Source organism: Carassius auratus, chromosome 10 (genome assembly GCF_003368295.1).
Source record: "Carassius auratus strain Wakin chromosome 10, ASM336829v1, whole genome shotgun sequence".
In the NCBI taxonomy this organism is placed as follows: Eukaryota; Metazoa; Chordata; class Actinopteri; order Cypriniformes; family Cyprinidae; genus Carassius; species Carassius auratus.
The window spans coordinates 15,925,020-15,943,539 of NC_039252.1; the positions used below are offsets into that span (position 1 = coordinate 15,925,020).

The 18,520-nt window shown below is 37.7% G+C and overlaps 1 protein-coding gene across 8 annotated transcripts; it reads left to right on the top strand.

Moving 5' to 3' along the window:
- Positions 1–301: 301 nt before the first annotated feature.
- LOC113110061 (pleckstrin homology-like domain family B member 2) lies at positions 302–17,875 on the top strand. Of its 8 annotated transcripts, XM_026274062.1 has the most exons (19): positions 316–404; positions 3,202–3,329; positions 3,917–4,033; positions 5,804–6,765; positions 7,584–7,916; positions 9,646–9,783; positions 10,777–10,914; positions 11,494–11,622; positions 11,944–12,099; positions 12,201–12,311; positions 12,923–13,012; positions 13,126–13,302; positions 13,405–13,504; positions 14,090–14,282; positions 14,864–14,954; positions 15,043–15,159; positions 16,063–16,282; positions 16,597–16,682; positions 16,806–17,875. In XM_026274062.1, exons 3-19 carry the CDS (start codon positions 3,979–3,981, stop codon positions 16,944–16,946), a joined length of 3,237 nt encoding a protein of 1,078 aa, XP_026129847.1. In that variant the 5' UTR covers positions 316–404; positions 3,202–3,329; positions 3,917–3,978; the 3' UTR covers positions 16,947–17,875. The 8 variants fall into 8 exon arrangements, with proteins under 8 accessions (XP_026129846.1, XP_026129849.1, XP_026129850.1 ...); XM_026274061.1 differs by lacking the exon at positions 3,202–3,329 and having other exon boundaries at positions 302–404; XM_026274064.1 differs by lacking the exon at positions 3,202–3,329 and having other exon boundaries at positions 302–404; positions 14,093–14,282.
- The last annotated feature ends 645 nt before the right edge of the window (positions 17,876–18,520 follow it).

An 18,520-nucleotide genomic window follows, 5' to 3' on the forward strand; every position in this document is an offset into this window, starting at 1 on the left:
GGCTGGCAGATATGTATAGCTCGCAGTGAAAGGTTTGGTATGGTAATTGTTACCAGACCTTTAAGATATGTGTCATACAGTACAGTAAGGAAACCGAGAATTGTTTAAATAGAGGATGTGTGTTCACCCGGCCTTGCAGGGTCTTACAATCTCTGCCAGTCAGAAATGTTAAATGCATGTAAGTTTCCCATGACAATACCACTATCAGAATTTGTTTTGAAATCTGTGAGTCACTCTGTGATCAGCAGTAATCTAGAGTTCCACTTAAGCGCGTCCCCGTGAGAGGGGGCGTGTCCGCGGACAGCGCTCAGCATCGCGTCTGTCCTCTTTGTCATGCTGAACTCTGAGGACCGAGCACGCATCCTCCTCCTCCTGAAACTTCATCAATGGGACACTAAATAAAGGTTAGTTTGTATTTCTTCAGCTGCATTTAGAGTTTTCTGAAGAGCGGCGTTGATACGAGTTAGTTTGCATAGTTTCAGTTTGAGGTTTGTTGGTGGGAAGTTAATTTGTGCTCCAGTTAGCCGGGCAGGGACTGACGTAGAGAGGTTATTGAGCTGTTTTTTTTGTTTATGTTCTGTAGTTAAGTAGTTTAAAGGCATGTTTATAGAACTTTAGACTGACAAACACGACGTGACGCCATTCAGTACTGTTTAAACAGAGCAGCGCGCGCGGTTGTTTGCTCTGCAGCACACGCGAACAGATTGTTGATATTTAACCCTCTTAATCCCGGTATATTAAAGCGATTATTGGTGAGTGCAGTAACTGTTATCATAGTGCTGTCCTCCCAACATGTTCAAATGCGAGTTTCATGTAAATCCATATAGTTATTTTGGCGAGTTAGAAATTAAAATGTATTTATATTCACAAAAACCTTGCCAAAATATTTTATTTATTGATGTTATATGAATAATTTACATATTAACATCTTTAAACATTATTCATTTATTTTAGTTGTTTATGTTTTAATAAACTTTCTTTTCATTTACTTGAGTATCTAGCATTTCATATGTCCTTTTTGATATTTAGATATTTTATATTTCTGTTTTCATTTATGTTCATGTTTTTAGTGTTTTATATTCATTGAATAAATCATGTAATCATTCTATATATTTATTTCTTATGTGTTTTTAAAATACTTTTTATTAATGTACAACATATTTTATTAGTTTACAAAAATCTACTTTGTACCAAAACACAATAGTTACTGAAGTGAAAACTGGTAATTTAGTGTTAACCATTAAAAACAAAGAAACAAAAAGATTCTTAAGGCTTCTTACAATATTTGAATGATATCACCTATTATTCTATTATGGATTCACATAAGAATGTAATGAAATATATGAAAAAGCATACTGACGAATATCATAATAAGAGTGGAGGACATGTCCTCCTCAATGTCTGTGGCGGGACTGTAATTATTAAACTATAGGAACAAGGCCTTACAGCATATGATGGAAACTATGGTTACAATTGTAATTTTTAAGGTCTGTTGAAGGAAAGAAGAGGTTCTTTTGGCAGAGAATTTAACTTTTGCAGTTTTTATAGAGTTCTGCAGATAGCTGAAAAAAATTAAAATCTTTTGGCATGTACTTTTGGTTCTGTTTAAACAGGCTTTATATTTTTGGCAGGGGCTTTGTGCTGAAAGTATGAGAAGTGCTGCAAATCATTAGACAGAGAAATGACGTGGTTTGTACAGGCCCAACTCAGAGCTGGAAATCCAGAGTTTAGTAAAACTCGCTCGCAGTCTTTTCCCAAAACCGTAAACTAAAGCAAGCTTTTAAACTTCAGAGAGCAGTGATTACACTACACATGATCCTGTTATGGAGACATATAGTATATAATTGTACACTCCTCCAGTCCAAGGCTGTGCTGATCAAATGATGTGCGTTAGGCCGAGAGGGAAGGGAGGGTTTCCATATGTTTGAGCGTTAGTGTCAGCCGCTGATGGAGAGAGTGTGAGAGAGACGTCACAACAGACTCGAGAATTTGGCACATTCTAGAGAGCCTAATAATCACATATTGTAACATCTCAGCTATTGTACCTCGTCACCTCATTCCACAGCATTGTTTCGATAACAATGAAACAACTGCCATGCATATTCACAGTTCACACAATTGTTAAAAAATGGAGCAAGATGGGGAAAATTCCCCGCGCTCTGCTTCTGTCTGGGTGAGACAATCGACCCTCGGTCTCTGTTGGTTTAGAGGAAAGCCAAAGCTTTCTCAGGTGGCTGATGATGGTGAACTCACGGTGAAGGATTGTGTTGCCGACAGCGTAAAATGATCCCCCACTTCCTGCGCAGACTCCTCATAGGCAGCCGCAAGCTGCTCAGTAGAGTCTGATGGGAGTTTGAGTGTTTACAGTGAGTTTCAGGAAAAGCCGGTGTGCTTACAGCATGTCTTTTACAAATATATTATTTTACATTTAGTGTATTGTATGTTGAGAGAGCATTTTTTTGGAGTAGTTTTGTTATGGAATGATTTAGATATTTCCTAAAAACCTCCCAAACTTTCTATTTTTCTTGTCTTTCACATACCAAATACTTTTTTTTGGTTATATATAGGGCTACTCATTATTAAAAGAAACAAACCCTAAAACTAATTTGCATTTAACCACTTAAAAAAAAAAGTTGGTGTTGGTGACATCACCATAAGGAAGTTTTGTCAGATAAAAAGAACAGTTGTGTAAAAATGAAGACGTGCTGAAACTTTACTCACCTTCAGGCCATTCAAGATGTAGATGTGTTTGTTTCCTCATTGGAACAGATTTGGAGAAATTATGCATTAGACGACTTGCTCACAAAGGGATCAACTGCAGTGAATGGGTGCCGTCAGAATGGACGCCAAATAATATTCCCTAAGTAATCCACACCAGTCACTTGTGGTGCAAAAAGCTCTATGTTTGTATGAAACAAATCGATCATAAGGTGCAACTTTAAACCATTGCTTCTGGCTATAATCAATCAATAATAATCAATATGCCAATAATCAATAATAGCGCTTCCTCCAGTAAAAACGTTCATCCATAATCCTCTCGCATTAAAATCCACTGACATATTCTATTTTGGCTTTTAAATGGTGCTTGATCTTTGCATATTTCTACTGATTCAGAAAGCAGGATAGAGGACTCATATTTTGAAGTAACGATTAAAAGCTAGAAACTCTTTAATAATGCATTTGTTTCTTTCAAACATGCAGATGTTCGCTTCACAAGATCTTAGATGATGGACTGGAGTTGTGTGAATTACTTGTGAGCGATTGTGATGATTTACCAGCTGTTTGGACTCTCATTCTGACGGCACCCATTCACTGTAGAGGATCCATTGGTGAGCAAGTGACGTAATGCTAAATCTGTTCTGATGAAGAAACAAACTCCTGTACATCGTGGATGGCCTAATTGAAACTATTCCTTTAAGCTCACTTCTGGAAGTAAAATCAGTTGTAAAAAACAGAAGAGAGAGGGGAAAGAAAAGAAACAGAAAGGGAGAGAGAGGATGTGCCCCAGACTTAAGGGGAAAATCAGTCTTTTGGATTTAAGTCCCCTGAAAGACTCTCTGGACTTTGCTTCAGAAGAAACTTCAAACTGTATCTGAAATCTGAGCTCTTTCTGGATCTGTTTTTTCACTTAATCAAGAGGCCGTCCTTCTCTTTCTTTGTCTTATTGAGATGAATTCATTTCAAGACATGTACAGGAAAAAGGGTTTTATCTTCAAAATACCAAAGCTCTTTGTCATTTTACGTTACTTTATTTGGTCATAACTTTAATGCTACTAGTGAATGTGTGTCATACTTGTGGGCTTGAATATCTTAGGTAATGATTTATTACTGCTTCATTTCCTCACCAGTGCCTTGGACTTGAGCACAATGTTTCTATGTTATAATGACTATGTGTGTGTGATGTGGTTCTCCTCAGGGTGCACTCTTTGTTTGGGTAAATCTTTTTTCCATTTCAACTACCCAGAAGAGGCTAATCACATGAAGAACATGCTGCCGGAAAAGACTGCAGGACCCACACTGTCCGTCAGCACGGGTGAGTGACGTCTTTCTTTACCTACCCCCTGTTCAGCTCTTGATTTTGGATCCATTCGGCTGTATTTTCATAAACAGAGTGAATTGCTCGCAGCCTAATTGGTCCCCTCCATTATCATGCCGCAGACTGTTTTATACACAGGAAGAGTGCAATTCAGTGCCATCTGTTCTGCTCTTCTGTGGTATTCTGTCTTTGTTTGCTTGTTTGTTAAACATGTAAATATGCTCATCAGTCTCAATCAGTGGTGTTTTCTTCTGTCCTTTAAACATTACCTGTAATTTTCCATGAATTGGGTACAAAAGGGGGCATAAAGCTCTTAAAAAGTTAGGTTTTTTAATGTCAGTGAAAGGAGTTCAATGCATGAATTGTCTAGTCAACAAATTGTCAAGATTTTCCATATAGTTTACATTTTTAGATACAGTCAGGTGAGACAGGCCACAACCAAAATTGGAGGGGGAGGGGGTGCCGACATTTCAGTTGTTAGTTGTATCTTATGCTAGCTTAATTTTGTTACATAATGGTTTATGTGATGACTCTCACAACAAAAGCATGGGATTTGTGCCCGCTAATGTTTTAAAGTCATGGGATCCAAAGTGTAATGCATTCATGGAAAGTGCCACCTCTACTATTCTTCGTTTCTTTTTTCTCTTTCTCTCTCTTTCTCTGTGGGCTTTTTTGTTGGCTGCGAGACCTTGAGTTAATACAAACAGTCATCTTACCACCATGCAGCCGCAGCTGTACAAATGACTATGCTACCTTGTAAATAAATGACAAGGTAAAATCCCATCCATATGGCTCCAGGTCAGCCACTTAGCTAAAATGATTTACAGCCCAAAACGTAGATAAACATTATGGAGTACAGGTGGTCCGCACGTATGTGTGTGTGTGTTCCCTGATGGAGACCAACACTGTTCCCACAAATCACACTCTGGTTGCAGAGGAGTTCTGACTCGGTCCCTTTCCTCTGCTCCAGTGCCAGAAAGTACAAACCCATTCTGGCTTTGGTTCTTCCAATTTTAGAAGACGCTTTTTCTTTTAAAACCCAAAGCATCCATATTTGTGTGGGCTGAGATTTGTATGAGAAAGCTTTTTTAGTTGTGTAGTCAGCTGAGCACATGTGACCCTTGAACTTAAGCAGAACCAAAGAATTAGCTGGCGCACATGTCAGATTTTTTTTTCACATGTCTGTTTATTTTGTGAAATTTTGTATTTCTGCTTGTGCACGTGTCTATGGTAACATGTGCAAACACTGAGCTTTTGTATTAGTACAAGAAGATCGCAATCGAGGGGTTTGATTTTTTGATATGTTTCAGCTCTTGATTAGTTCAGGTTGAATGCATAACTGCTCTGTCATTTCCCCAAGGAAATTTCGGTCTCAATTAAAATTTGCTCGCCTCCAGATGTTTAATTTGGCTTAGAAGGAACTTCCTTCATGCATTACCTTTCCACCTTTAGATATCAGATGAATTTATTGCTAAAGACCTTGGATTTTAAACCTCAAATGGGTCATATCATGAGAAATCAAAAATTCTGTGGTGTTCTGAGATTCCAAGTTGTTTGCCAACTCCAAGACTCAAATTTAAATAAATATTTGTTCAAAACCAGCTCTCCAATCTCATTGGTCATGGAATCACTGAGCAGATTTCGAAAGATTTGAGAGGTCACAAGATACACAACAACAAATGAAATCTGGCATGAGTCAAATTTAGTTCGACCCTAATTTGAATGTGCATAAGTGAATTACATAAATGAACTTTTTTCCCCAAACAGATGCAACAAAGTTTCATTCAAATGGCAGTACATTGGTTGGATCCAGCATTCGTGGCACACGCTCCAAGGCGGAGCTTCAGGAGTTGATGGAGAGCTTGCAGCGCAGGAAGTCCGCTCTGGAGGCCAGCTTAAAGGCTACTGCAGACCGTGGTTACCTCACTTTGTCCCCACCTCCCAGTCCCCAGTCGGCATCATCCTATCTACAGGACCGTCCACCCCTTTCTATACGAGTCCCTTCTCCTTATACACCCTCCAGCAGCTTAAGCATGCCACCATCACCTCATCACTCGGAGCGGCCCATAAGTCCAGTCCCAAGCCACACTCGTGCCCGACACCAATCGCAGGACAACTTGTTGCTTTGCCTCCCTTCGGAAGGGCGAAATCCTAACACTGCCAACTCGCTTCTCTCAATGTGGAACGGCTCTTCTTCGTCTTACGTGACCGATGCTCATCTTTCATCTCGCCGAGGTCCAAGCGGGGCAGCCAGCATGCCCTCCAGTCCTCGCTTGGGGCGCAGGCTGATAGCAAGGGATGGGGAGTCCACCGTTGACCCATCGATCCGCCAAAGGAAATACTCCACTGGCTCTCTGAATGGCCTGGGAGGACACAGTCTCTCTCTGCCCAGGTTGTATCGAGGAGATGCCCCGGTGCTTTCTTTGCCACCCCGACGTACCACCAAACCACGCCGCAGCCTTCAATACTTGGAGAAGCCTCCAGATGTGACCGTGACAGCCAACATGACTAGCAGTTCTCGCCGGGCCAGCCTCTGTTCCGTAGGTTCTGCCCCATGTTTGGATCTAGGAGTAGGAGAAAGGCGGCTGTCGTTTGGTAAAGGAGGCCTGGGGCCCGGCATGGGGCCAAGGAGGGGCAGTATCAGTTCTCTCAGTGGAAAAGAAGAACTCCGAGATTATCATCAGAGACAAAGAGATGAGAGACTACGAGAACAGGAAGTGGAAAGATTGGTAAGAGGACTATTTATTTATCGTTTTGTATTTAGAGTGACTTTATAGCTTACTTTTTTACCTACAGCTCTATAAATTCAGAAGTTCAAAGAAAGCAATGATTAAGGGAGGTAACTTTGTTAGTATTATGAAATATTGTTTTGACTTTAATTCCTTATAATTCCAAGGCATGAATTCAGCTCTTTGGGTCTCCGTTTACTTCCTTTGAGACAGTGGTGAGACATGAAAGTGTCTTAGATGCTTTGATCTGTGCCGTTTTCTTGGCTCAGAGCATTATAAGTGCGGTTCACTGGCTTGTTCACATTTCCTTCATGCGCTACACACTTAACAAATTTTTATTCACAGCTAAACCAAAACCTTACATGTGTATGAACCAGCTGGTAAACACACTCTAAATTAGTTTTTGCTCTAGATGGTCACATGATAACCGAGCTAAAGCGGTGCATCTGTAGTCAAACCATCTGATCTGACCACAGTGGGTGTGTGCAGTTTGTTTGTGTGCAACTAAATAAGTTCAGTTCCACAGGGCCAAATCCTACAATGCACTGCTAAAGAGATAAAAATCTGATCAATGTGTTTTATGTAAAATCTAATATTTTTAAAGATTTACTCCAAACTATTGAGCCAGCCAGTTTTGTTTATAATATTATGTATTATATACAATGCTGTCTAAAGTATGAGAGTAGGTGAAAATGCTTCTATTTTGCATTAAATCAGATTACAAAACACATAAACAGAATCTTAAATATTCATTTTGCATCATGTTTTTTTTTTATCTGTCAGTGATCAATGATAAACATTTTTTAATTCCCCTCTAGGAACGTCAGCGTCTCGAGACGATCCTGTGCCTGTGCTCGGAGCTGGGCCGGTCTGAACTGTGCCGGATGGAGACCAACTCGGGTGTCTCAGCTGTATCGGACCTACAGAAGATCAACCGAGAGCTGGAGAAGCTACAGGTGTCTGATGATGAATCAGTGTTCTCAGACTCTGCAGCAGTGTCTCCGGACAGCGGGTTTCTGGGTAAGGCTCGTGGAGAGATCCTGACCCAGAGACAGCGCAGACTCAGCGGACACAGGGAGACCAGGCCCCAGTCACCCACCACCAGCCTGCGGAGCTCAGTACCCTCACCCTCTCCACACCTCCGCAACAAGGTGAGACACTGTGAGACAACTATCATTCAAATGCTGGAAAAGTGATTTTAAAAGTAATTACAAAATTATTGTTCCTCTGTAGTGTGGATTCTGCTGTTCTTTTAAGCTAAGATCAATTTTTAAAACTATATCCTTACTATTATTGTTATAGTTATCGTACTTGTTGTGAGCGGGCCTTTACTGATAGAAACAGTGAAAGTCAATTTCTGGTTTAATATCTTACACAAAACCTTCCCAAGAGCATGTCCAGGTCACACTGTATTTCATCCCATTGTTGTATTATTATTTTTTATTATAATAATGTATATTATTCTCATTATTACATTCTTATTACTTTAATGTAAAATAAATAAATTATATGTTATTGATTTTATATATTATTTGTATAAAGTATTTCCCATAATTTGAAGTATATGTTATACAAATTTAATGTATGCTGAAATAATTAAAAATACAAATGATCTAATACAAAAAAAAAATTAAAATTAAAAAGCATGATTTGCCATAATTCTCATTAATGTAAAAAAAACAATATATAAATTGCATTTATCTTAGTATTTGTTGTACAGTTAGTTAATGCTCATTTTACAATAAGATTCACACTACTATTTATTTCAGCTACAAATTACATAGTTATAGACATATGTTCTTACTATATATATGTATTCAAATCTAAAGCAGTCTCCAGTTATGTACTCGATATGTCATATTGAATTAATGATGCAGTGGAAAGTATGTACTCCTAAGGGATCAAAAGTATGCAAAACAGTCTGGGAATGCTGTGGAGTCTTTATACCTAACTGATATAGTCTGATTCTAAACAGCACTACAGAGTGAACTTTGACCTTTTAAAAACGCTGACCTCGCACTCTTTGCAGCGACACCAAAACAAGTTTTAAAACAGATTCTGCCTGTGTTTAAAGCGCATAAGATGTCAACTCCAGCTTACGAGGGGATGGTGGACTCTGTGGAAGAAGTGTTTTTCCAAGGGATACTTATAATGACATAATGGTATGTTTGAGTTTAACAGACCTGCTCAGGAGGAAAAGGCAGTTATTGCTTCTCCTGCAATAGGAGAGGAACAGGAAATGACTCTATTCCCAGTGGATTTGCTATTCATATGTGTGCTCGAGACACATATGACAGTAATTATTGGAAAGAAACACAGAAATGCAAGGAAAGAATGCAGATCTGCATATGGTTTCTCCTACGCTTATCCTCTCATTTCGACCTCTCATTTTTTTTTTTATTAAACTCTGATGTGACACTCATTTTGATATTGTTGGTGACAGTTTGCATTTAAACATATGCACAGGCCCATCCGCTGCTGGATATTTTTGGTAAATGTCAAATGCATGGAGATTAGACATAAGCCGTTATCTCCATTGACAGTGGCAGCTCTGTAGTCTGGCATCTGTTGCTCAGCTACATTCCTCTATGCTGTCACTGGAAACCTCGTGGCCTCAGAACCGGCCAAGTTTTATATCCATAAGGAGCTGTCATGAGGAGCTGGATATTCATTTTAGAGTTCAGTCTTATGTCACGTCTTAGTGACTGCATTTGTGAATGTAATCCATCTTCTCTACATTACATCCTCATGTATTTGTGATTATATGTTTGTGACTGTTAAATTAGTCAAGGAGAGGTGACGTGATTATATTAGACTAATGAATGATGCAGGAGTTCAGCTAAACTATGGTTTGAACAAATAAAATCATTTTCTTTTTAGCAGGTGTCTGAAGACATGCAGCTGAGACAGGAAGTGACACGTATTGAAGAGGAGAGGATTCAGGTGCTTAACAACATCGAGGAACTTGAACAGAAGATCAGAGATCTAGACACACAGATGGATGAGTCTATCAGAGAGGTGTGTGTGTGTGTGCTTTAAATGAGAAGTTGTATGTGTTTTTAAGTCTAGTAATCATTCCTGAAGCTCCAACAGTAGTGCGTGGCGCTAGCAATGCCAAGATCATGGGCCCGATTCCCAGAAATCACAAGCTGTTTCAATTAAAAGCATCTGAGAAATGCATTAATGTAAAATTCTTCATGTCTGCCAGTAAATAACTCTTACAGATGGACTCGCTAGACTTGTATACTTTTATTCTACAGTGTTATTTTAGTATTAAAGGAACATTTCACTATTTTCCAACTCCTCTAGAGTTAAACAGTTGAGTTTTACTGTTTTCAAATCCATTCAGCCGGTCTCTGGGTCTGGCGGTAGCAGTTTTAGCTTAGCTTAGCATAGAGCATCTCACTCAATAAAGACCAAAGAGTTTTTATATTTTTCCTATTTAAAACTTGACTCTTCTGTAGTTACATCGTGTACTAAGACTGATGGAAAATGAAAAGTTGTGATTTTCTAGGCCGATATGCCTAGGAACTATACTCTCATTCCGGTATACTTTGCTGCCGTACCACGGATGCCGAGTGATGTTACACAGCGCCTGAAAATAGTCCCCAGTTAGTTTGTGTAGTTGCATTAAAAATGGTAAAACTCAATTGACCTATTTTTTTTTTTTAATTGTGTATTTTTTCTTAAATTATGTACTACTATAGACTTTTTATGTTTTGAATAAGCTTTTATTTTTATATTGTCGGTTTTTATTTGAATTTAAGTAGTTGTGTTTTTTTGTCATTTTTTTCTATATAGCTATTCAGTTTCAGTCATTTTAGTACTTCATCTTAAACTTAAAATTAATTGCCAAAGACACGTCTAAACAATTTTTTTTCAAGTTATTTTTTATTTTATTTTAATTATTTTTTCAACTCTCTTTCAATTACCAAAACATATTTTTTAACCGCTTTTAGTTTTAGTTGTGCAGTGAAGCTAAAGTCAATAAACGTTTCAATCTGTCATTAGATGGAGGTGGAGAGAGCTCTTTTAGACGGGGAGCAGGAGGCAGAAGTGGCTCAGCTGCAGAGCGATAAAGAAATGCTGGAGCAGCTCAACGAAAAAATGGCCAACATGGAGAAAAATGCTAAAAAAAATCAAACTCAGGTAAACATCATGTTTGAAACGATGTTTTGAATCACAGCTTGAAATGATTCAGTATAGTATATCAGAGCTGCAGGACAAAGATTATTTTCTCCAAAAAGGCAAACAAGAGGGTCTCAAAATCATGAGAAATCATGATTTATGAGCAAGTTTGCACTTAATAGTTCACCCTAAAATAAAAGCTTTACTTTAGGATGTCCATGAGTTTGTTTCTTCATCTGAACAGATTTGGAGAAATGTAGCATCACATAATTTGTGAAAAAAATGTAAATCCACTGGTGAGCAAATTATAAAATGCAAAATTTCTCCAAATCTGTTAAGATGAAAAACAAACAGTTCTAGATCTTGAATGGCCTGAGGTGAGTACATTCAAATGTTCAAGTTATCTATTTCTGGATAATTTAGATAGAAGAACGCTTGTACTCTGTTATTAAAGGCATACACTGACGTCGCATCTACCTACCATTTTTCCAGTTTTCTTTGCTCTAACCCAAACTTGCCCTTTCTCTATTTCTTTGTCCGTCCTATTTGTGCCCATCTCACCACTGTGTGCTCTGTATGTGTGCGTCATCCGTACGGTAGGACAAAGCCCTGTTGGAGGCAGAGAGAGTTAAAGTAGAGAGGCTAGCTGAGCTGATCTCAGAGCAGAAGACCCAGTTGGACACCTGTCCTGAAGCACTGAAGGAGCAGCTCCAGAATCAGCTATCCAGGGTCAGTCAGTTACCGTGGTCTCCCTCATACCTGCGCCCACCAACTCTCCTGCTGTCTGTCTCTCTCAAACACTTCCTGATGTCTTATTTCCTCTCTGCAACAGCTCTGGAAATACCTTGTGTTCTTGTTGGTAGGCCTTTCTTCTCTGTGTCTTTTAACATACTAAAGTGTCCTGAGAATATGACCTTTTGTCTCTTTTCTGTTTAGCACAATCTTGTGAGTCATCGCTGATTTTTCAGTTCAGTTTAGTTTGGAGTTGCACCATGATGTAAAAAATGTAATCTATTGCCCGTGCTCAGTCTTCTTGGCTTTTTTGCACAGGACACGGAAGCTTTGGAAGCAGAAACGAAGCGTTTTGAAGATCTGGAGTTTCAGCAGCTGGAAAAAGAGAGCCGTCAAGATGAAGAGAAGGAGACACAGACGCAGCAACTCCTCAGAGAGATTGCAGAATATCAGAGATCTGTTGTCACTCGCAAGGTGTGTAGAGGGTTTTAATTGTGGAGTGTCTGTGTGTGGACGAAGAGCTTTTTAGAATCCTATTTTTTTCCTTCTGCACATAAAAACTGCATCTATTAAAGGAGCGGCTACTAACCCTGAAGAAGCAGTCGACCCAGATTACCCAGCAGGCACAGCGGGAAAAGGAGAACTTTTTGAAGGAGAAGAGCAACCTCATTTATATGCTCCAAAGGGTGAATATGTTTACACAGAATGTTTATATGAGTCTAATATATACATACATAAACATACAGTGCCTGTGAGAAGTATTTGCACTCTTCGTCCACATTTAAACTGTATACCAATTTTTAGTGATCAACTTTTTTCAATTTTAAAAATATGTACATCAGTAGCGTACATATTTTTGCACATAAAATAAAATACCTGCACTGAACACAAATTACATACAACTGGCAAAGCCTATTTTAATCTAAATAAATGTATTAATTTATTTCATTACATATCAAACCAAGAAGTTGCAAACAAACAAGAAAGTATGTTTCTCTGCCTTCTCTATTTAATTACTATTTATTTATTTATTAAACTAACTACTTTCAATAAACTACTTACAATCATTTCCTTTAAGATATCATTATGGACACATTCCACATGAACTAAAAATGGCACAGTATGTATAAAATGTACATTTTTGTAATTTGCATAAACGTCTTCTTAATATGAAATGTTTTTCTTGAACATTGTGCTCGTATTACCTTTCTTTAGAGTAAATGACATGATATCCATACATAATGTGTAAAGATAAATTTGTTCATTTCTGAATGGTCTCCTAATAATTTATTTTCAGGAACGGGAAAACCTTGCATCTCTGGAAAGGAAGTACTCTGAACTGACAGGTGGTCAAGCCTTTTCTCTCAACCCTGTGTCCATGAAGGAGGTAACACAAACCATTTCTATGAGGAAAGAAACTTAAGCTCAGTTAGTAACGAAGAAGGATATTCAATCAATATTAAAAGACTTTTATTTTACCTGTCTCTTTGAACGCTCCAGCACTTTCGCACTCTGGAGGAGAGGAGGCGGAGCAATGGCAGTAAAGAGGGCGGAGTTCTGCTGAGTGACGGCGGAATGTCCCGTAAAAGAGAGAGGCAGAGCTCTGGAACCTTAAACTCTCCCCTTAATCACAGTCTGTCTCCCAAGGTCAGACAACAGATACGGCACATAGGAAAAGTATTTGACACCATCTTAAAAAAATCTATTGAAATGTAACATTTCGGCATGGATTGTTTTGTTAAGTGGAAGAGAGGTTTAAACAGTCTCTTAATCCTCTAGCCCCATATGCCACTGTCTCAAAGCTCTAGCTGTGGAAGTGTACTCCCCCGCACTCTGTCTGTCACCTCCCGTGACCTGGACACCCGCCGCCTGCTCAAGGGTAACTTACGTCACTGACAAGTCATATCTCTGAAATCTATTAAGTATATTTGTATAAGTTAAACATATGCAAATAAATAATATGTATTATATAAATAATAATACACTTCACTTCAATACACTTAGTGATGTATAAATGTTTTTGCCTTTTATTTGTATTTTATGTATATATTGTAGTATTTTGATTAACATACATTTTCTTTTTGTGTTCTTTGAATTAATATTATATATAACATCAGTATATGAGATATATATATATATATATATATATATATATATATGTATGTATCTCATATACTGATGTATATATATATATATATATATATATATACACACACTACCAGAGAAACGTTTTGTATAATTTAAGATTGTTAAAATATTTTGTTCCCCAAGGCTGCATTTATTTGAACAAAAATGCAGTAAAAAACTTAATATTGTTTAATATTATTACAACTGAATACAACTGTTTTCTGTTTGAATTTATTTATAAAGTGTAATTTATTCCTGTGAGGGCAGCTGGTTTTTAGCAGCCTTTTCTACAGTATTCAGTCCTTCAGAAATGATCCCCCCCCCTTTGTTCATGCAGCAGGCCAGATGTTTTTGAATGACGAGAGGCAGAGATTGAGTGACATGTCAAATAGGACAGTTTCAGAGACCAACGTCTTCCTGGAGCCATTCCACTACATGGATAATGGACACAACTTTGACACAATGAGTGTGGACAGTACCGAAAGCCTAGAGACCAGCATTTCTGCCTGTTCACCGGACAACATCTCAAGGTGAGACCAGGACTTTGTTCCAGATCAGGACAGGTCTGTTCTAACAATTCAGAGTTTTTATTTTGCGTTTAGTTTTTATGCATTTATTTTGTCCATTTTACAGATATTCACTGGGAAAGCTAAAATATTATATTTTTTTGTAGAATAAGAAAATAATTTAAAGCATAGTAAACATTAACGTCCACTTTAAAAGCAGCTTTTTACACACACTTAATCATGATAGTGTTGCCATTCAGATTGTGTGTAGTGAGTAAGAAGTGTGTGTATCTCTATTGACTGCGTAAATGTATTTATTACTGTTTATAAAGATGCTGTATAGACGGAAGTCTGCCTTTAAGTAGCCTAGATAAACACACGTCTTGCCTGGGGAATTTTTATTGCATTCCAAGGTCGCTCCAAGGAGCTGAAGCTTAAGATGCTCTGGAACATGTTGCCAGATGAGGTCGAGGGTTTTAAACCTCTGGTTTTATTGGACTATATATTATTTTTATATGAAATTCACTTCTGAAATCTTATTAAGACCTGAAAATCATCAGTGTAAAACACGCTGTCTAACAAAAGTGTGTGTGTGGTCTGTACAGCGCCAGCACAGCTAATATGGCGAAGATAGAGGAGATGGAGCGCATGCTAAGAGAAGCTCAAGCTGAGAAGAACAGGCTGCTGGAGCACAGGGTACATCCGTTTCTCTCAATCTGCACGCTTCTTACAAGATACCAATATACAGATTCTTGAAAACCGAACGTTTCTTTCTTCTCTGCAGGAGCGAGAGATGGAGTTGCGCAGGCAGGCTCTTGAAGATGAGAGGAGAAGGAGGGAGGAATTGGAGAGGAGACTGCAGGAAGAGACAAACCGACGACAGAAGCTAGTGGAGAGAGAGGTGAAGCTCTGGGAAGTGAAAGAGGGAGAACAGAGAGAGACAGAGACAAAAAAGAGGAGCAGAGGGAGATTCATCTTAAAGCATTTCATGCAGTTTAAACTATTTATGGATGCACAGATTTAGACAAACATTTTTATTTTGTATTTTAAAACAGCCACAATCAAGAAACAATAATAAATGCAAATAGATATTCTAATATAACAATTTGCAAAAATGTCTAAAATTTGTACTTCTAAGCTTTTTTAGTACCAGATTTTGATATATTTTAATTATAAAATGTAATATAAAAGTAAAAACGTTTTTTTTTTTTAAGCAGCTAAATCTGTTTGGTTTTTTATGTCATGAGACAGAGCCATGATCCAAAATTAACTTTTTGCCATGTCATCAATGTTAGATGATTTTTAGAATTTATATATATATTATATAATATATAAAAAAAAATATTTTTTATATTTTTTACAGACAAGTACCTGTATTTTGCATTATAACTGTTAAGATTTTTTTTTGTAATCGATATTTATAGATTATATTTTTAGCAGAAAAATTTTAATATCCTGTAAAATGCAATAAATCAATTATTATTTAATAGTAGTATTAGTAGTTTTAATAATAATAACACTTATTCTGTCAAAACAAACATTATCAGCTTTACAAAATCTAAAAGTGAACAAAAGCAACATCAATCACACGTTAAAACCTCAGGGCCGATTATTTTAATTTGATCAGTAAACCGTCTATAAATATGTGTGGCTGATAAATCAGTCCATCTCTGCCTCTGATCTATTATGTAAAATTTTTAACATATAATGTAGCTAGACAAGCTAGTCACTTTTTACAAATGTGCATGCACGTATTTACACAGACACACTCACTTAATTAAATCTTTGCTGTTTGTGTGTCTAGTCTCGTCCTTTGACACGATACCTCCCGGCGAGAAAGGATGACTTTGACCTGAGAGGTCACATCGAGGCAGCGGGTCACCATCCTGAAACTTGTTTTCACCTGGCCATCACAGAGAAGACCTGCAGGGGGTTCTTAGTCAAAATGGGCGGGAAAATCAAAACCTGGAAGAAGCGCTGGTTCGTCTTTGACCGCAATCGAAGGACGCTAGCATATTATTCTGGTAATTACACTGAATATTTAGTAAAACCTATCAAGCTTTATCAACGATGTCTGTTGCATTTATTTATTGCAATACCTCTAAATGAAACAGTGAAATGTAAACTTGTATTATAAAATAAAGAAGTCTTAATACTAAGCTATTCCAAATAAATTTGCCATGAAACTAGTTTATACCACAAGGGGGCAGAACTGAGCTGTGCCCTTCACAAACGTCACAAAATCAAACCAAATTATTCTGTATAAACAATACAGCTTAATAAAGGTTCAACCACATGCTCGTTTAAAAGATAAAAAGATGGTTTTATTTTTCTCCAGATAAACATGAGACCAAAATGAAGGGTGTTATCTACTTCCAAGCCATAGAGGAAGTGTATTACGACCACCTAAAGAACGCACACAAGGTGGGCTGCAGGCTACTGCATACATACTATAAATAGCTCTACTGATTTTACGAAAAGATTGAAAAATGTTAATCAGTATTTTCCTTCGGTTAATCTTGTTTATCCACACTTTTATTCTGTCAGAGCCCAAACCCCTCTCTGACGTTTAGCGTGAAGACACATGACCGGGTTTATTACATGGTGGCTCCTTCCCCAGAGGCCATGAGAATCTGGATGGATGTTATCGTCACTGGAGCGGAGGGGTGTACGCATTTCCTGGTGTGACATTTAAGAAGCCCAAAGTGACCTTCACACTTCAGCTCGGCCTGCTGAAAGGGTCCTCATTACTGAAGAGGTTACATTTCTTTGATTCTCTTTTATTAGTAGTGAGGGTGACGGGAGTGTCGACTGTACGTTTTACAGACATCCGTGACCTAGTTTGGAAAAACTGGTGCTTTACCCACTGCGTCCTGTCTTGAGTTTACAGAGGCAGCTTTAAGACTTCAGACGTACCAACTCTTGAATTTTTCATCCCGGTTTGTTTTTTCCACTTCTGGGGTGAGACTTAGAACAGCTGTAAATATGAAATCACTCACTGGTCTTCACATTTTTACAAATGTGCCAACTTATAATGAAGCTGGATATACCTCAAAGATTAACCAAACACCAAAAGCAAACTGTTCCTGGAGTGCTATACAGACTCTAACAAACATCAGGGTATCGTTCAGTACTTTTCTTTATTTTTTTTTAAATGACCCTTGTATCTCTGTACACTTTGTATTATTCCCTCATTTACCAAGTGCCTTACATTACATCTGATGAGAATAACTATATATTTAGCTATAAGACTTGTAGAACAGACTGTGGTTATTATAAGTGTTATCGACCAATTGTGCCTCCCTGATGCTCAGGAACTTTCCAGAAGGAAGAATTTAGCACCAAAGACGAGCTGAATTTGTGTTTCAGCATGATATGAATGTAGTAACTTGACACCAATCACTTAAGGTGCTATCTTTAATAGACAAGGCTCTTGATGATTTAGCACAAATGCTATTTTCATAGGATTTTAGATTAGAATCATTGATTTCTTGATTGTGTGTTGTACTGCAGTTGACCAGCAGAGGGTTGTATCTTTAAATGATATTGAAATGATTACAGAATTTATTCACTGCAACAATTTCATTTGACCCTTAAGTTGAAATTTGAGATGTTAAATGTTTTGTTTTATTATCGCTGAAAAAATCTATATGCATGTCTGAACTTTTTGATGTCATTTTTGTTATGTAAGAATCGGTATATGTTCATTTATAATAATAATAATACAATAATTATATGAATATTGATGTCAGGATGTAAAAAAAATTGACACAGGTGCTATCTGAGAGCAAAACGTTGTCTAGTTCAGTGGTTCTCAAGCAGTGTTGGGCTAGTTACTCAAAAAAAATTATATTGCTCATTACTAGTAACTCCTTTCAAAAGAAATATTATAACATTAGCAGGTAGAACCAACCAAACATTTTGAGATTCACAGTAGACAAAGTCAAAGCACCACTACACAATTTACATGTATCATTAATGTTTGTTTCTATTCTTACTCCCTTCAGAATGATAATAATGGCTATATGATGTGGGCTTCTCTATCTTCTGACAAAGCTAGCTTGCTGCATTGGTGACATCACATGCGTACACGCAAGACAATGATTGTTCAAATTAACAGCATTGATTGAATTTTTACATTTCAAGTCATTAGATTGTGACAAAAGTAACTAGCCATTGCAACTAGTAACTAGTAGGGCTGGGCGATATATCTAACGATATGATCATGCGCATCTAATCAGTAAAGCTGCTTCATTGATCAC